The sequence below is a fragment of the Oncorhynchus nerka genome, linkage group LG22 (genome assembly GCF_034236695.1).
Source record: "Oncorhynchus nerka isolate Pitt River linkage group LG22, Oner_Uvic_2.0, whole genome shotgun sequence".
Classification (NCBI taxonomy): domain Eukaryota; kingdom Metazoa; phylum Chordata; class Actinopteri; order Salmoniformes; family Salmonidae; genus Oncorhynchus; species Oncorhynchus nerka.
Window position 1 is genome coordinate 45,638,706 of NC_088417.1, and position 17,040 is coordinate 45,655,745.

General features: G+C 44.8%; 1 protein-coding gene across 4 annotated transcripts in view; it reads right to left on the reverse strand.

Moving 5' to 3' along the window:
• LOC115105249 (rho GTPase-activating protein 26-like) overlaps window positions 1–17,040 on the reverse strand; it is a 125,953-nt gene that overhangs the window by 31,130 nt on the left and 77,783 nt on the right. For all 4 annotated transcript variants that reach the window (XM_029627037.2, XM_029627039.2, XM_029627038.2 and 1 more), the window contains exons 11-20: window positions 16,575–16,653; window positions 16,196–16,232; window positions 15,894–15,959; window positions 15,680–15,754; window positions 14,941–15,025; window positions 14,483–14,541; window positions 7,307–7,412; window positions 1,888–2,047; window positions 1,079–1,226; window positions 575–821 (exon numbers count right to left, since the gene is read on the reverse strand). In XM_029627037.2, coding sequence (XP_029482897.1) covers window positions 575–821; window positions 1,079–1,226; window positions 1,888–2,047; window positions 7,307–7,412; window positions 14,483–14,541; window positions 14,941–15,025; window positions 15,680–15,754; window positions 15,894–15,959; window positions 16,196–16,232; window positions 16,575–16,653 — 1,062 coding nt within the window. The remainder of the gene's footprint in view (window positions 1–574; window positions 822–1,078; window positions 1,227–1,887; window positions 2,048–7,306; window positions 7,413–14,482; window positions 14,542–14,940; window positions 15,026–15,679; window positions 15,755–15,893; window positions 15,960–16,195; window positions 16,233–16,574; window positions 16,654–17,040) is intronic.

Consider the following 17,040-nt stretch of genomic DNA (forward strand, 5'->3'; position numbering starts at 1 on the left):
CTGCTGCCTACATACAGACTTGAATTCATTGGCCACTTTAATAAACGGAACACTAGTCACTTTAATAATGTTTACATATCTTGCATTACTCATCTCATATGTATATACTGTATTCTATACTATCTATTGCATCTTATCATATGCATCTCTGACATTGCTCATCCATATATTTATATATTCTTATTGCATTCCTTACTTAGCTTTGTGTGTATTAGGTACTTGTTGTGGAATTGTTAGATATTACTTGTTCGATATTGCTGCACTGTCGAAACTAGAAGCACAAGCATTTCACTACACTCGTAATAACATCTGCTAACCATGTGTATGTGACCAATAAAATGTTATTTTGATGTCAACGCAGAGAATCCCCCTTGTCTGGTGAGGAGAAGGAGAAAGAAAGAGAGGAGGCTGAAGGAAGAAAAAGTGAGGAGGGGGAAAGAAAGAGAGTGTGTGTGTGTGTGTGTGTGTGTGTGTGTGTGTGTGTGTGTGTGTGTGTGTGTGTGTGTGTGTGTGTGTGTGTGTGTGTGTGTGTGTGTGTGTGTTTGTGCATATGTGCTTATGCATGTGTACTCACAGTGAGTTAGGGCGGCTCTGTGAGTTCTGCCTGGCCATCAGGCCCCCGTCCTGATCTCCGTCAGTGCTGGTCAGGCTGTTGCGTTGGGTCCAGCCGTGGCCGTGGCTGCCACTGCTGTTATGGTTGACCGCTGCTGTGGAGGAAGAGCGGGTGGCTGATGGGTTGTTGTGGGGGGCATTGGCCTGGGCCGGATGAAGCTGCTGGGGCTCTGGAGTAGAGTTCACTACCACGCTGTTCCTCTTCTCCACTACGTAACAGCAAGAAGAAGATGTACACTGAGTATACAAAACGTGAGCGGCTGAGAGGAGGATATTTAAGATTGGTGATCAACGTGTCAGCCGCTAAAGCAAATGCTGACAATGAATGTTTTTCTGCTAATAAAGTCATTTCTTATAAAGGAGGACGAACAAATCTCAGGCAATGTGGATGTCTCCTGTCCCGACTGACACTTTGAACATCGAAGAAGGGTGTGTGTGGTAAAGAGACTGTTGTGCTCCTGCCTACCTTTCTGGGTGTGTGTGGGTGTGTGGAAGAGGGTGAGGGGTCTCTCGCTGCAGGACGGGGCTTTGCTCTCTGCGCTTTTCCTCCGAGGCTGCAGGTTGAGCTGTAGGTTGGCCGGGCCACCTCCCGGAACTGGCATATCCTTGAATATCTGCACACACAGGACTGGCAAATTCAACCTACACATACATAGAATACCGGTACCCACCCATGGCTAATATAACTTACTCACACAACTAACTATACATTAGTTCACACAACTATAAATAGTTTGACAGTCCTATAGTAGGGCCTTTGTGAAAAGAGAGGAGACTAGAATGATCTGTTATACATAGCGTAATACTTTCCATTTCACTCCCATAATGGTTTCAGGTTTTCAGAGATGTTATCAGCAAGTAATACTGTTGATGCTTATGTTCCCGACACTGTCTTGCATCCTACATTCCTCTGACAACATTGCTCCCGTTCCATTCAGATAATCAAATCAAAACTCTGGGACTGATGAATCTGGGTCATTAGTTTGCACCGGTATGCTTAGTGAGAAATACTCCTCCACCCTGGCTAACCAGATTATAGTTGTGACTTTTCTCACCCTTCCTCTCGTAGGCCCCTTTTCAGAATGTGCTTGACTTACAAAAAACTTTAGGTACTGGGTATTGGACAGAGGTTGAACAGTTGCCCTACACACCATTGTTTATGTCCAGGGAAAGAGAAATGTGGTAATGTGGTGATAGGGGCTGCGACTTAGAGACATGTGCCGTCATCCACGTCTGGCTGTTGGACTGTGTTGAACAACTGACTGTCTGACTCACCCTCTCATGGTTCTCGATGAGGATCTCTACCACAATGTTCTGGAACTTGATGTCCATGATGGCGGCCACAGTCTCCTCCTGGGGCCTCAGCAGAGTGGGGCCAAACACCACGCCCAGGTTGGCCACAGTCATCAGATTCTGCTGGTGGTGACTGGCCACACTGGGGGAGGGAGGGAGGGGAAAGTAAGGAGAAAGATGAAGAGGTGTGTTTGTGTGTGTGAGAGAGAGAGGGGGTGGGAGAGAGAGACAGACAGACAGACAGACAGACAGACAGACAGACAGACAGACAGACAGAACAGAGAGAGAGAGAGAGAGAGAGAGAGAGAGAGAGAGAGAGAGAGAGAGAGACAGAGACAGAGACAGAGACAGAGAGAGAGGGAAGGAGAGAGAGAGAGAGAGAGAGAGATTTGCATGATTTGGGAATGCCCAGAGGTCCTCCCACTCTGGAATCAGGTTTTAATGTCTTTATCCACCATTGTTGCTAAAAAATATACTCTTTTCACCAACAACAATCAATGACGATTCTTCCATGGAACGAAAAACCAATATAGCTAGCCGGACTTACAGCAGCCAAAAAGATGGTTGTGTTGCGTTGGCAAGAGCCTTAATCTCTGTCAAAGGGCGCTTTCATTTATGGACCCAGCTAATATGGAACTTTCTGTGTCCCATATGCATGGTGCTAAAGAGACAAATGTTGAGCTGTGGTCTACTAAAAAAAATAAGAGAATTGCTATGATATCTTCAGTAAATGGGGTCCTGTGTGGGTGCGGGATGGGAATGGGTGAATGGTTCAGTTTTTTGTCTGTGTTACCATAAATTGAATTAAATACAATAAATTGACCACCCCAACAACAACAACATCATATCGCTAGTGTGCTATAAAAGGAATAGAGTGCCATTTAAAACACAAAATAAGTGATTCTTATCAGAATTTAAGTCTTTCAGTAGGCGGGCTTATTTGGCTCTGTTTAGCTAAAAGATATGATAATGTGGCTTCCAAACTGCTCTTTATTCAGTAGCGCTGAAAATGTACCTAAAAACCATGTTATGTCCGATTGTGACATGCAAGTTCAAATACATTTTAAAGCCAAGTTATGTCCGATTGTGACATGCAAGTTCAAATGCATTTTTACCTGACCAAATTATTAGATGACCTGCAAAAAGAATACGCACGCACTGTAAAAATGTGTGGACCAGAAAAAGGCTCTCTCCTCACTATATATTGTTGTTGCAGTGAGGAATTACAATCTTTAGTGAATATATATAACTCATTTGCAGAAATTTGTTGTTTGGAGCTCAAAAAGCAGTAGTGAAAGTATGCAAATTAGGGAGACAAATTAACGGCTCTTTCAAAGATGCGATTTGGTTCCCGACGATCACAAAAAATAACCGCTCTAATAGAGCCGTTCGTTAGCGAACGACCCTTCACTATCACTGATGTGTTCTTCAATTGCAACACATATCACTAATGCCAGTTGCCAGTTGGCCAAAATAACTGCTATATCATAGTGCACATGCCAACAAAGTCAAGCCCTTCCTTTAGCTAAATTTCGAACACTTCAACACTGTTATTATCCAACATCTGCCCATTTCGATCTATAGAACAACTGAAATGTACGATTTCTGGACTTACCATCTCATATGTAACAGCACATGAAATCCAAATAGAAACGTAAATAGAAATGGTGAACATCAAAAGTCGTGCTATAAATTCACAGACAACACAAAGATTCCTTGATGTCCTTCCAGATTCCCTCTGTCTACCCAAGGACGCCAGAGGACAAAAATCAGTTAACCACCTAACTGAGGAACTCAATTTAACCTTGCGCAATACCCTAGATGGAGTCGCACCCCTAAAAACTAAAAACATTTCTCATAAGAAACTAGCTCCCTGGTACACAGAAAATACCTGAGCTCTGAAGCAAACTTCCAGAAAATTGGAACGGAAATGGCGCCACACCAAACTGGAAGTCTTCCGACTAGCTTGGAAAGAAAGACAGTACCGTGCAGTACCGAAGAGCTCTTACTGCTGCTCGATCATCCTATTTTTCCAACTTAATTGAGGAAAATAAGAACAATCCGAAATTCCTTTTTGATACTAAAAAGCAGCATTCCCCAAGAGAGGATGGCTTTCACTTCAGCAGTGATAAATTCATGAACTTCTTTGAGGAAAAGATCATGATTATTAGAAAGCAAATTACGGACTCCTCTTTATATCTGCGTATTTCTTCAAAGCTCAGTTGTCCTGAGTCTGCACAACTCTGCCAGGACCTAGGATCAATAGAGACGCTCAAGTGTTTTAGTACTATATCTCTTGACACAATGATGAAAATAATCATGGCCTCTAAAACTTCAAGCTGCATACTGGACCCTATTCCAACTAAACTACTGAAAGAGCTGCTTCCTGTGCTTGGCCCTCCTAGGTTGAACATAATAAACGGCTCTCTATCCACCGGATGTGTACCAAACTCACTTAAAGTGGCAGTAATAAATTCTCTCTTGAAAAAGTCAAACCTTGACCCAGAAAATATAAAAAACTATCGGCCTGTATCGAATCTTCCATTCCTCTCAAAAATGTTAGAATAGGCTGTTGCGCAGCTCACTGCCTTCCTGAAGACAAACAATGTATACGAAATACTTCAGTCTGGTTTTAGACCCCATCATAGCACTGAGACTGCACTTGTGAAGGTGGTAAATGACCTTTTAATGGCATCAGACCGAGGCTCTGCATCTGTCCTCGTGCTCCTAGACCTTAGTGCTGCTTTTGATACCATCGATCACCACATTCTTTTGGAGAGATTGGAAACCCAAATTGGTCTACACGGACAAGTTCTGGCCTGGTTTAGATCTTATCTGTCGGAAAGATATCAGTTTGTCTCTGTGAATGGTTTGTCCTCTGACAAATCAACTGTAAATTTCGGTGTTCCTCAAGGTTCCGTTTTAGGACCACTAGTGTTTTCACTATATATTTTACCTCTTGGGGATGTCATTCGAAAACATAATGTTAACTTTCACTGCTATGCGGATGACACACAGCTGTACATTTCAATGAAACATGGTGAAGCCCCAAAATTGCCCTCGCTAGAAGCATGTGTTCCAGACATAAGGAAGTGGATGGCTGCAAACGTTCTACTTTTAAACTCGGACAAAACAGAGATGCTTGTTCTAGGTCCCAAGAAACAAAGAGATCTTCTGTTGAATCTGACAATTAATCTTAATAGTTGAACAGTCGTCTCAAATAAAACTGTGAAGGACCTCGGCGTTACTCTGGACCCTGATCTCTCTTTTGAAGAACATATCAAGATCATTTCAAGGACAGCTTTTTTCCATCTACGTAACATTGCAAAAATCTGAAACTTTCTGTCCAAAAATTATGCAGAAAAATGTATCCATGCTTTTGTCACTTCTAGGTTAGACTACTGCAATGCTCTACTTTCCGGCTACTCGGATAAAGCACTAAATTAACTTCAGTTAGTGCTAAATACGCTAGAATCCTGACTAGAACCAAAAAATGTGATCATATTACTCCAGTGCTAGCCTCCCTACACTGGCTTCCTGTCAAGGCAAGGGCTGATTTCAAGGTTTTACTGCTAACCTACAAAGCATTACATGGGCTTGCTCCTACCTATCTCTCTGATATGGTCCTGCCGTACATACCTACACGTACGCTACGGTCACAAGACGCAGGCCTCCTAATTGTCCCTAGAATTTCTAAGCAAACAGCTGGAGGCAGGGCTTTCTCCTATAGAGCTCCATTTTTATGGAACGGTCTGCCTACCCATGTCAGAGACGCAAACTCGGTCTCAACCTTTAAGTCTTTACTGAAGACTCATCTCTTCAGTGGGTCATATGATTGAGTGTAGTCTGGCCCAGGAGTGGGAAGGTGAACGCAAAGGCTCTGGAGCAACGAACCGCCCTTGCTGTCTCTGCCTGGCCGGTTCCCCTCTCTCCACTGGGATTCTCTGCCTCTAACCCTATTACAGGGGCTGAGTCATTGGCTTACTAGGGCTCTTTCATACCGTCCCTAGGAGGGGTGCGTCACTTGAGTGGGTTAAGTCACTGATGTGATCATCCTGTCTGGGTTGGCGCCCCCCCTTGGGTTGTGCCGTGGCGGAGATCTTTGTGGGCTATACTCGGCCTTGTCTCAGGATGGTAAGTTGGTGGTTGAAGATATCCCTCTAGTGGTGTGGGGTTATATCCTTCCTGTTTGGCCCTGTCCGGGGGTGTCCTCGGATGGGGCCACAGTGTCTCCTCACCCCTCCTGTCTCAGCCTCCAGTATTTATGCTGCAGTAGTTTATGTGTCAGGGGGCTAGGGTCAGTTTGTTATACCTGTCGTATCCGGTGTCCTGTGTGAATTTAAGTATGCCCTCTCTAATTCTCTCTTTCTTTCTCTCTCTCGGAGGACCATGCCTTAGGACTACCTGACATGATGACTCCTTGCTGTCCCCAGTCCACCTGGCCGTGCTGCTACTCCAGTTTCAACTGTTCTGCCTGTGATATTTGACCATGCTGGTCATTTATGAACATTTGAACATCTTGGCCATGTTCTGTTATAATCTCCACCCGGCACAGCCAGAAGAGGAAAGGCCACCCCACATAGCCTGGTTCCTCTAGGTTTCTTCCTAGGTTTTGGCCTTTCTAGGGAGTTTTTCCTAGCCACCGTGCTTCTACACCTGCATTGCTTGCTGTTTGGGGTTTTAGGCTGGGTTTCTGTACAGCACTTTGAGATATCAGCTGATGTACGAAGGGCTATATAAATACATTTGATTTGATTTGGATTTGAATGCAAGTGAAATCTAACCCATGAAGACCAGTTCGGGATTATCCATAATCCTATCTCAGCATGCTGGACAACAACAAAGAGGGTAAGAGTTTTAGGTCTGCAGCCTGCCTCTGACAGTAACCTACCGTCACCCTGACATAATCCTAATGCTGGAGGATCACTGAGACAGACAGATGGCTCCACTGCCTCAATTGGACAACAATACCCAAAAGGATAGAATGAGGCCAGGACCAAACTAATGCTGTGTGTTGATCGTGGTGTGTAGTAGGGGGGAACACAGGGGAAAGCGTGGAGCCATTACTGCATACTGCTGTCAACAATACAGTGCAGAGTTCATTACCAAGCCAATCCTCTTATAGGCGTGGTCATGGTCATGGTCATGGCCGGATCCCTTTTTCTGTGTTACAAATCCCCCTGACCGTACTGCGCTGATGACCATGACTACAACTGAGTCCCAAATTGCCCCTTATTCCCTATTGAGTGCACAACTTTTGACCAGGCCCCATGTGGCACTGTATAGGGAAAAGAGTGCCATTTGGGACTCGGTTGTAGTCGTGGTCATCAGCGCAGTACGGTCAGGAGGATTTGTAACACAGTGAAAGGGTCCGTGGATCCCGTGCCTAAACTTAACCTACTTTGCCAAGTGTTTGGTAAGCAGGTCCAGCATCTGGCGGTTTTTCTCTGGGAGCCGGTGGATGATGCTGTGGATCTCTGTGATCCTCGCCTCCTGATTGTCCAGTTCTACAGAGAGAGAGAAGGGGGGGGGGGGTGGAGGGGGAGAGAGAGATATAGAGGAGGGGAGAGGTAGAGAAGAGATGGAGGGAGGAGAGAGTGCGAGAGAGATGGAGCAGAGGGGAAGAGATGAAGGTGGAAGGTGAGGTTAGTAAGGACACTGGCTTCCTGTACTCCTCTGTCTAAATAACCGTGACAACTTCATGTAGAACACTCTTTTCGCCATTATCATAACATATTGGCGCTGTTGCATTTACCAGAAGGCTGGTGAAATAATACTATAAAACCCTGCCCTTGGTTCAATTCCCCTTTAACTGCCCACACGGCCAATATACTATACTGCTGCTTACCACAAGAGCTTATCATACCACAGATTTGATCAAAGCACTTATTCCTTGGAGACTGAGGTAACTATCGGTTACAACCTGCATGTAGCTTCTGAATGCAGCCAGCATTATCCTTATCCTCCATTAACCTGAGAGAGGTTTGCCTCAGAACACCTTCACTACTGAACCCTACAGTACCTCTGTCTTAGTTTCGTGATACCAGACCAGTCAACACTGAACAACAGCTGGAGTTGAGGCTACCTCTCTCTCCTCTAGTGTCTTCTGGACTGGGACAGGGCTGCCCAACCGGGGTCAAGAATCGAATCAAATCGAATTGGTTACCTTTCAAATCATTTGAGCATATAGTTAATATTCCATTGGTTCCATTGCGCCAGCCAGGCAAACACAATGAAAAGCAGCTGAAGTTCGAAACACAGATACATCTGAAATAAGACAAATGCCACTTGAACCCAGGACTGCAGGTCATTGCACAAATGGGTCACAGGGCAGGTGTGTGTGTCTGCAGGTCAGTGCACTGTGCTGTCTCAGAGTGGTCCAGCCAGCTAGGTTACAGCCAGAAAGCCAGCCAGGCCTCGGGGAGCAGATAGCTGATGGATGGCCCTCGTCAGTCACCACAAAGCCAGTTGACAGAGCATTCACAGGGGGTGACACGACATCATACCCCCACTGTCACCTCCCCACCGCAATCGACTCCCAGTGTCTTCGCATACACACATACCTGCGAGCGTACACACACCAACATTTTTTTTATTGAACCTTTATTTAACTAGGCAAGTCAGTTAAGAACAAATTCTTATTTACAATTGACGGCCTACAAAAAGGCAAAAGGCCTCCTGCGGCCTGGGATTAAAAATTAAATAAAAAATACCATATAAATATAGGACAAAACACACATCACAACAAGAGAGACAACACAACAGTACATAAAGAGAGACCTAAGACAACAACATAGAAAGGCAGCAACACATGACAACACAGCATGGTAGGAACACAACATATCAACAACATGGTAGCAACACAACATGGTAGCAGCACAAAACATGGTACAAACATTATTGGGCACAGTCAACAAATGGCAAGAAGGTAGAGACAACAATACATCACACAAAGCAGCCACAACTGTCAGTAAGAGTGTCCATGATTGAGTCTTTGAATGAAGAGATTGAGATAAAACTGTCCAGTTTGAGTGTTTGTTGCAGCTCGTTCCAGTCGCTAGCTGCAGTGAACTGAAAAGATGAGCGACCCACGGATGTGTGTGCTTTGGGGACCTTTAACAGAATGTGACTGACAGAACGGGTGTTGTATGTGGAGGATGAGGGCTGCCGTAGCTATCTCAGATAGGCTTAAGAGGGTTTTATAAATAAGCATCAACCAGTGGGTCTTGAGACGGGTATACAGAGATGACCAGTTTACAGAGGAGTATAGAGTACAGTGATGTATCCTATAAGGAGCATTGGTGGCAAATCTGATGGCTGAATGGCTGAATGAGCACCCTTCTCCGTAATCTAGGATGGGTAGAACGGTCATCTAAAACAGGGTTAGTTTGGCAGCTGGGGTGAAAGAGGAGCGATTACGATAGAGGAAACCAAGTCTAGATGTATCTTTAGCCTGCAGCTTTGATATGTGCTGAGAGAAGGACAGTGCACTGTCTATCAATACTAAGTATTTGTACGAGTTGACTACCACAAGCTCTAAACCCTCAGAGGTAGTAATAACACCTTTGGAGGGGCATTATTTTTACCAAACCACATGACCTTGTTTTGGAGATGTTCAGAACAAGGTTAAGGGTAGAGAAAGCTTGTTGGACACTATTATAAAACATTTAACACAAAATCCGGGGAGGGGCCAGATGAATATAAGACTGTATAATCTGCATATAAATGGATGAGAGAGCTGATTGATGTAAAATGAGAAGAGCGTGGGGCCTAGGATTGACCCTTGGGGTACTCCCTTGGTGACAGGCAGTGGCTGAGACAGCAGATTTTCTGACTTTATACACTGCACTCTTTGAGGGAGGTAGTTAGCAAACCAGGCCAAAGTCCCTTCAGAGACACCAATACTCCTTAGCCGGCCCACAAGAATGGAATAGTCTACCGTATCAAAAGCTTTGGCCAAGTCAATAAAAATAGCAGCACAATATTGCTTAGAATAAAGGGCAATGGTGACATCATTGAGGACCTTTAAGGTTGCAGTGACACATCCATAACTGAGCGGAAACCAGATTGCATACCCGAGAGAATCCTATAGACATCAAGAAAGCCAGTCAGTTGATTATTGACAAGTTTTTCGAAACACTTTTGATAAACAGGGCAAAATAGAAATAGGCCTATAACAGTTAGAATCAGCTTGATCTCCTCCTTTAAATAAAGGATGAACTGTGGCTGCCTTCCAAGCAATGGGAACCTCCCCAGAAAGGAGAGACAGGTTAAAAAGGTTAGAGATAAGCTTGGCGATGATAGGGGCAGATGTTTTTTGGGGGGTGAGTTTAAGGAGCTCCTCAGTGACTGCCTGCAGAGAGAAACTTTGTAGCGTGGCAGGGGAAAAAGAAGTAGAAGCATCGGGGATAGTCGCATTGGTGGCAGGTAGACTAGTGGTTAGAGTGTTGGACTTGTAACTGAAAGTTTGTCAGCTCGAATCCCCGGAGCTGACAAGGTGAAAATCTGTCGTTCTGCCCCTGAACAAGGCAATTCCTACTCACTGTTCCTAGGCCGTCATTGAAAATAAGAATATGTTCTTAACTGACTTGCCTAGTTAAATAAATGTAAAATAAAAAATTAGAAGGGGTGGGAGATGTTGGACGGGCAAGGAGGCATAGCTGAGTCAAATAGGAATTCTAACTTAATGAAGTTCTGATTAAAGAGCTCAGCCATCTGCTTCTTGTCAGTAACATTTGAGAAACAGACGCCTCACAAGTCCTCAACTGGCAGCTTCATTAAATGGTACCCGCAAAACACCAATCTCAACGTCAACAGTGAAGAGCCGACTCCGGGATGCTGGCCTTCTAGGCAGAGTTGCAAAGAAAAAGCCATATCTCAGACTGGCCAATAAAAATAAAATATTAAGATGGGCAAAAGAACACAGACACTGGACAGAGGAACTATGCCTCGAAGGCCAGCATCCCGGAGTCGCATCTTCACTGTTGACATTGAGACTGGTGTTTTGCGGTTACTATTTAATTAAGCTGCCAGTTGACGACTTGTCCTATTGCTCAGTTGTGCACCAGGGCCTCCCACTCCTCTTTCTATTCTGGTTCGAGACAGTTTGCGCTGTTCTGTGAAGGGAGTAGTACACAGTGTTGTACGAGATCTTCAGTTTCTTGGCAATTTCTCGCATGGAATAGCCTTCAATTCGCAGAACAAGAATAGACTGACGATTTTCAGAAGAAAAATCTGGCCATTTTGGGCCTGTAATCGAACTCACAAGTGCTGATGCTCCAGATACTCAACTAGTCTAAAGAAGGCCCGTTTTATTTCTTCTTTAATCAGCACAAAAGCTGTGCTAACATAATTGCAAAAGGGTTTTCTAACGATCAATAAGCCTCTTAAAATGATAAACTGGGATTAGGTAACACAACATGTCATTGGAACACAGCAGTGATGGTTGCTGATAATGGGCCTCTGTAGATTTTCCATTAAAAAAAATCTGCCATTTCGAGCTTCAATAGTCATTTACAACATTAACAATGTCTACACTGTATTTCTGATGTTCTGATGTTATTTTAGTGGACAAAAAATGTGATTTTCTTTAAAAAACAAGGAAATGTCTAAGTGACTCCAAACATTTGAACGGTAGTGTATATATATATATAGTTGTTTATTAGGTAGCTGGGCTGCCCCAGCTACCTGCCACCCTATGTATATATATATATATATATATATATATATATATATATATATATATATATATATATATACACATACAGTATATACAGTGCATTCGGAAAGTATTCAGACCCCTTCACTTTTTCCACATTTTGTTACATTACAGCATTACTCTAAAATTGATTAGATGTTTATTTTTTCTCATCAATCTACACAAAAGTTTCGCAAATGTATTACTAATTAAAAGCAGAAATACCTTCTTTACATAAGTATTCAAACCCTTTGCTATGAGACATTGAGCTCAAGGCATTCCTGTTTCCATTGATCAACCTTGAGATGTTTTTACAACTTGATTGGAGTCCACCTGTGGTAAATTCAATTGATTGGACATGATTTGGAAAGTACCACAGTTGACAGTGCATATCAGAAGGAATTGTCCGTAGAGCTCCGAGACAGGATTGTGTCGAAGGTCCCAAAGAATACAGTGGCCTCAATCATTCTTAAATGGAAGAAGTTTGGAACCACCAAGACTCTTCCTAGAGCTGGCCACTAGGCCAAACTGAGCAATTCTGGGAGAAAGGCCTTGGTCAGGGAGGTGACCAAGAACCTGATGGTCACTCTGACAGAGCTCAAGAGAAGGACAACCATCTCTCCAGCACTCCACCAATCAGGCCTTTATGGTAGAGTGGCTAGATGGAAGCCACACTTCAGTAAAATTGTAACGATTGTCTTCCTCTTCTGATGAGGAATAGGATGGATCGGACCAAAGCGCAGCGTGGGTAGTGTTCATGTTATATTTATTAGAACAGAAACACTAAACAAAATAACAAACAGAGTGAAACAAAAACAAAACAGTCCTGTAAGGTGCAGCAACACAAAACAGAAAACAACTACCCACAAATCATAGTGGGAAAACAGGCTGCCTAAGTATGGTTCTCAATCAGAGACAACGATAAACAGCTGCCTCTGATTGGAAACCATACCAGGCCAAACACAGAAATACAAAAACATAGAACAACACATAGAATGCCCACCCCAACTCACGCCCTGACCAAACTAAAATAGGGACATAAAAAGGGCACTAAGGTCAGGACGTGACAAAAATACACGTCAGCCTGCTTGGAGTTTGCCAAAAGGCACCTAAAGGACTCTCAGACCATGAGAAACAAGATTTTAGGGTCTGATGAAACCAAGATTGAACTCTTTGGCCTGAATGCCAAGCATCACGTCTGGAGGAAACTTGGCACCATCTCTACAGTGAAGCATGGTGGTGGCAGCATCATGCTGTTGGGATGTTTTTCAGTGGCAGGGACTGGGAGACTAGTCAGGATCGAGTGAAAGATGAATGGAGCAAAGTACAGAGAGATTCTTGATGAAATCCTGCTCCAGAGTGCTCAGAACCTCAGACTGGGGCGAAGGTTCACCTTCCAATATGACAATGACCCTAAGCACACAACCAAGACAACGCAGAAATGGCTTCAGGACAATTCTCTGAACGTCCTTGAGTGGCCCAGCCAGAGCCCAGACTTGAACCCGATCGAACTTCTCTCTGGAGAGACCTGAAAATAGCTGTGCAGCGACAATCCCCATCCAACCTGACAGAGCTTAAGAGGATCTGCAGAGAAGAATGTCAGAAACTACCCAAATATAGGTGTGCCAAGTTTGTAGCATCCTACCCAAGAAGACCCGAGGCTGTAATCGCTGCCCAAGGTGCTTCAACAAAGTACTGAGTAAATGGTCTAAATACATATGGAAATGTGATATATATATATACATTTTGCAAAAAATTCTAAAATCCTGTTTTTGCTTTGTCATTATGGGGTATGGTGTGTAGATTGATGAGGGAAAAAAACTTTGAATTAATTTTAGAACAAGGCTGTAACCTACCAAAATGTGGAAAAAGTAAAGGGGTCTAAATACTTTTAAATACATTAAAAAAATTAGGTTTAGGGTTAAGTTTTCGGGTTAAGATTAAGATTAGTGTGTGGTGCGTGGCTGTGGTCATTTAAGTGAGTTTGTGAGTGACAGAAAGTGTATGAGTATGAGTGTTCGTGTCTGGTAAGTGTGTGTTTTCCTGCTGGTGCATGCCTCAGACTAGGTTCCTGATTGCACACAGCCTTCCCTCCCAAAACCGGAGCAGAGCAAAGAGGGGCGGGGTGGCTCAGGAGGAGGAAGAGGAGGTGCTCGTAAAATAGAGTTCATCTTGGGGCAATGGCCTGATGTCAACCAGCATGCAGTGCCTGGAGGAAACATCTCAGAGCAGGCAGGTATGCGGCAGCCAATGACACAGCAGATATGAACGGGGAGAGAGGGGGAAGAGAGAGGGGGATAGAGAGAGAGAGAGGAGAGAGGAGAGAGAGAGAGAGAGAGAGAGAGAGAGAGAGAGAGAGAGAGAGAGAGAGAGAGAGAGGAAAATAGGAAGAGAGATGGGCTGTGGAGGGAAGGGGACGAGGAGAGAGAGAGCGAAAAAGGAAGAGAAGGAGAAAATGCAGCTCTGGCTAATGTAAGGACCGGGAGATTAGTGGACAGGGAGATGTTAAAGGGAAGTTTGGGGGAGGGGGCAATAAATATATTATAGGCTATATTTGTTGTTGTTGTTGGTTATCTTTCCCATCCTCCATCATCCCAGCTGGCCCCACTGAAAAGCCATTTCCTTTATGGCTTGCCAAGGACACACCCTTACGTCCTGCTTCTCCTTCACACCTCAACCCCACTACTGCCCAACGGAGCTAAACCAGGTCATCAAATTCAAAACCAGACTGGTTTATCAAAACAAAGTCAGCGGAGCTGCTATCAGGAAGAGGAAGAGGGTAAAATAAGTGGAACCAGATCAACTGTTGAGAGAGAGAGGGAGAGAGAGAGAGAGAGAGAGAGAGAGAGAGAGAGAGAGAGGAGGAGAAAAAAGACTCACTGGCTGCCTTGATGAAGCTCCTTTGATACTGATAAGTCATAAGGGGCGCGGGCAGCATTCTGAGGAGAGAAGACACAGAGTCAATGGGCACAGTGGCAGGCAGGCAGAGTCATGGCCCTCCACTCATCAGGCTGATTTCCTTCTTCATTAGGCAGGCGGAAAACTGGGCTGTTTGTGTATGTGGGTCTCCTCAGTCCTAGCCCTCTACCCCCTCCTCCTCTCTCATCTCTTCTTTATACTAACCCCTCTGCTCTCTCCCATGGCCCTCGATCCTGTCCTCCTTAGCTCTACTCAGCAGGCCAGGGCCATACTGGACAACCACATGCTCTCAGCCCTCTCTCACTCGGTGCAGCGTTATTGTACACACTAACTGCAGTACTCATCGAGAGCCTGTGTTCCTTTACTATCTTTAGTCATTTCCATGACTAGACCTGGGCAATGGATTCACAGTACTGTACCTAAGGTAGTACTTGATTGCGCTGGTGATGGTCTTGATCTCCCATTCTGTACTGTCCAGCTCCACGTCAGCACAGGTTTTAGGATCTGTCAGAGGGAGAGGATAGATGTCATCATCTGTAATTTGAGGAGCTTTGTGATTTCAGACGTTTGTGATTGAACCTATCTATTGTATTCTATTTGGCAGTTGTCAGTATATTCTCTCCTCCAGTCCTCTACCAGTTCTATGGTCACCTCCTCCTGTGCTTTTCCGTCTGTCAGTCTCAGAGCTACAGTATATCTACAGTAATTCAACTTGTTTTGCATTATTTATACAGTTGCTTAAATTGCCTATTCCCCATAGCTATTCACATAAAATCCGCAGGATGGTTTTCTACCGTTTTCTGCTACAGTATAGACTCCCCAAACAGGAGGATCAGGAGATTCCAGCTATCAGAATAAGACAGGTTGTGCAAACAAAACTACTGCATAAATGTTAAATAAGTTAGATTCAATCTTGCCCCCAAATATTACCTGCTCGGATTTGTTTTTGGGGCAAGGACTCAGTCTTTCTCTAACACACACACACACACACGCACACACGCACACACACACACACGCACACACACACACGCACACGTGCACACACACACACACACACCCCACACACACACACACACACACACGCACACGCATGCACACGCACACACACATGCACACACACACGCACACACACACAGCTCCATTATCTCTCTGTCTTACCCATGGCAAGACCCAGGAGTTTCTGCACCCTGGAGTTTACTCCAACAATCCTGTACAGGCCCTGCTCGTCAATGCCTGTGGGACAGGACAGAACAGGACAGATATCTATAAAGATTGTATAGGACTTGTAAGAGTGACCAGTGACACCAGGTTCGCAATACAGTAGTACTAGAGACCTGTGATGCCTGTAAGCAGCCAAGCCTTAGTTCATTACCTCTGGTCTCCACAGCGTAGATGAACTTCTTCACAATGTTGAAGCCAACCACATCCAGCTGAGCCACTGAAAGATGGAGAGAGAGGGGAGGGGGAGGGGGAGGCAGGGTGGGACAGTGGGAGAGGGAGAGGACGAGAGAGAGAAAGGTAAAGAGAGAAAGAGTGGGATGAAGAGAGATAGGCAGAGAGAAAAATAGAGGGAGAAACGGAGGTAGAGAAGTGAATGAATCCCATCAATTATCAGTGTGCATTCATACGGACAGATGGTAGAGTAAAGCAAATTAATACCAATGTGTCACTTACGGCCTTCACTCTGGCTGTCTCTGTTTAAGTTATAGACCTGGAAGGAACAGAGACACCCAGTTACCACGGTTACACAGCTTAGCGTTACCGCCATCAATCACCACCACCTCCGGTCACAAGCACCTATCCGTGTACTGAACACAGGCTGTACTTGCATAAGCCCATGTACACTATGCTGTAATGTTGTAGTACGGTACATTGACATCAATGGAAGTTGCTACGGACTGAAGTGGCTTCCTAAAGGAGTTGAAGGTTAGTTAGCCAGCTATGCCACGAATCCCTGTGGCGGGCTATACGCATATGAGTACACACACACACACACACACACACAGTCACACACACACACGCACAGGATGAGTGTGTAACCCTGGCAACGTACCGGTTCTCTCCCATCCATAGCTTCCATCCACAGCCTGCGGTCTTCCTCCGATAGAGCTTGCATGGTGATCACCCCTGGCCTGCAACGCACAAACACACACACAAAGATCAGCATTTCATCAAACGCAACACACCACGTAGCAGTGACTGACAGAAGGAAATCACTGCTACATAAGGGGGTTGTCCACCCTCTTTGGGTCCTCTGACATTATTAAACATTATCCCCCATCAAGTCAATCTGCTGCTTCCACCACAACCATCCCAACACAGACTGACACCTCTATCAATCCGACCCCGGCCCTATCCGAAACTACGCTCATCTCTGGCCAGCGTTGCCATATTTCACCTGGCCCTGGCAGCAGGCTCACCTTCAGCTGTCAACACAGTCCTCCATTAAAACCACATTCACACACACACACACACACACACACACACACACACACACACACACACACACAGTCTGGGGC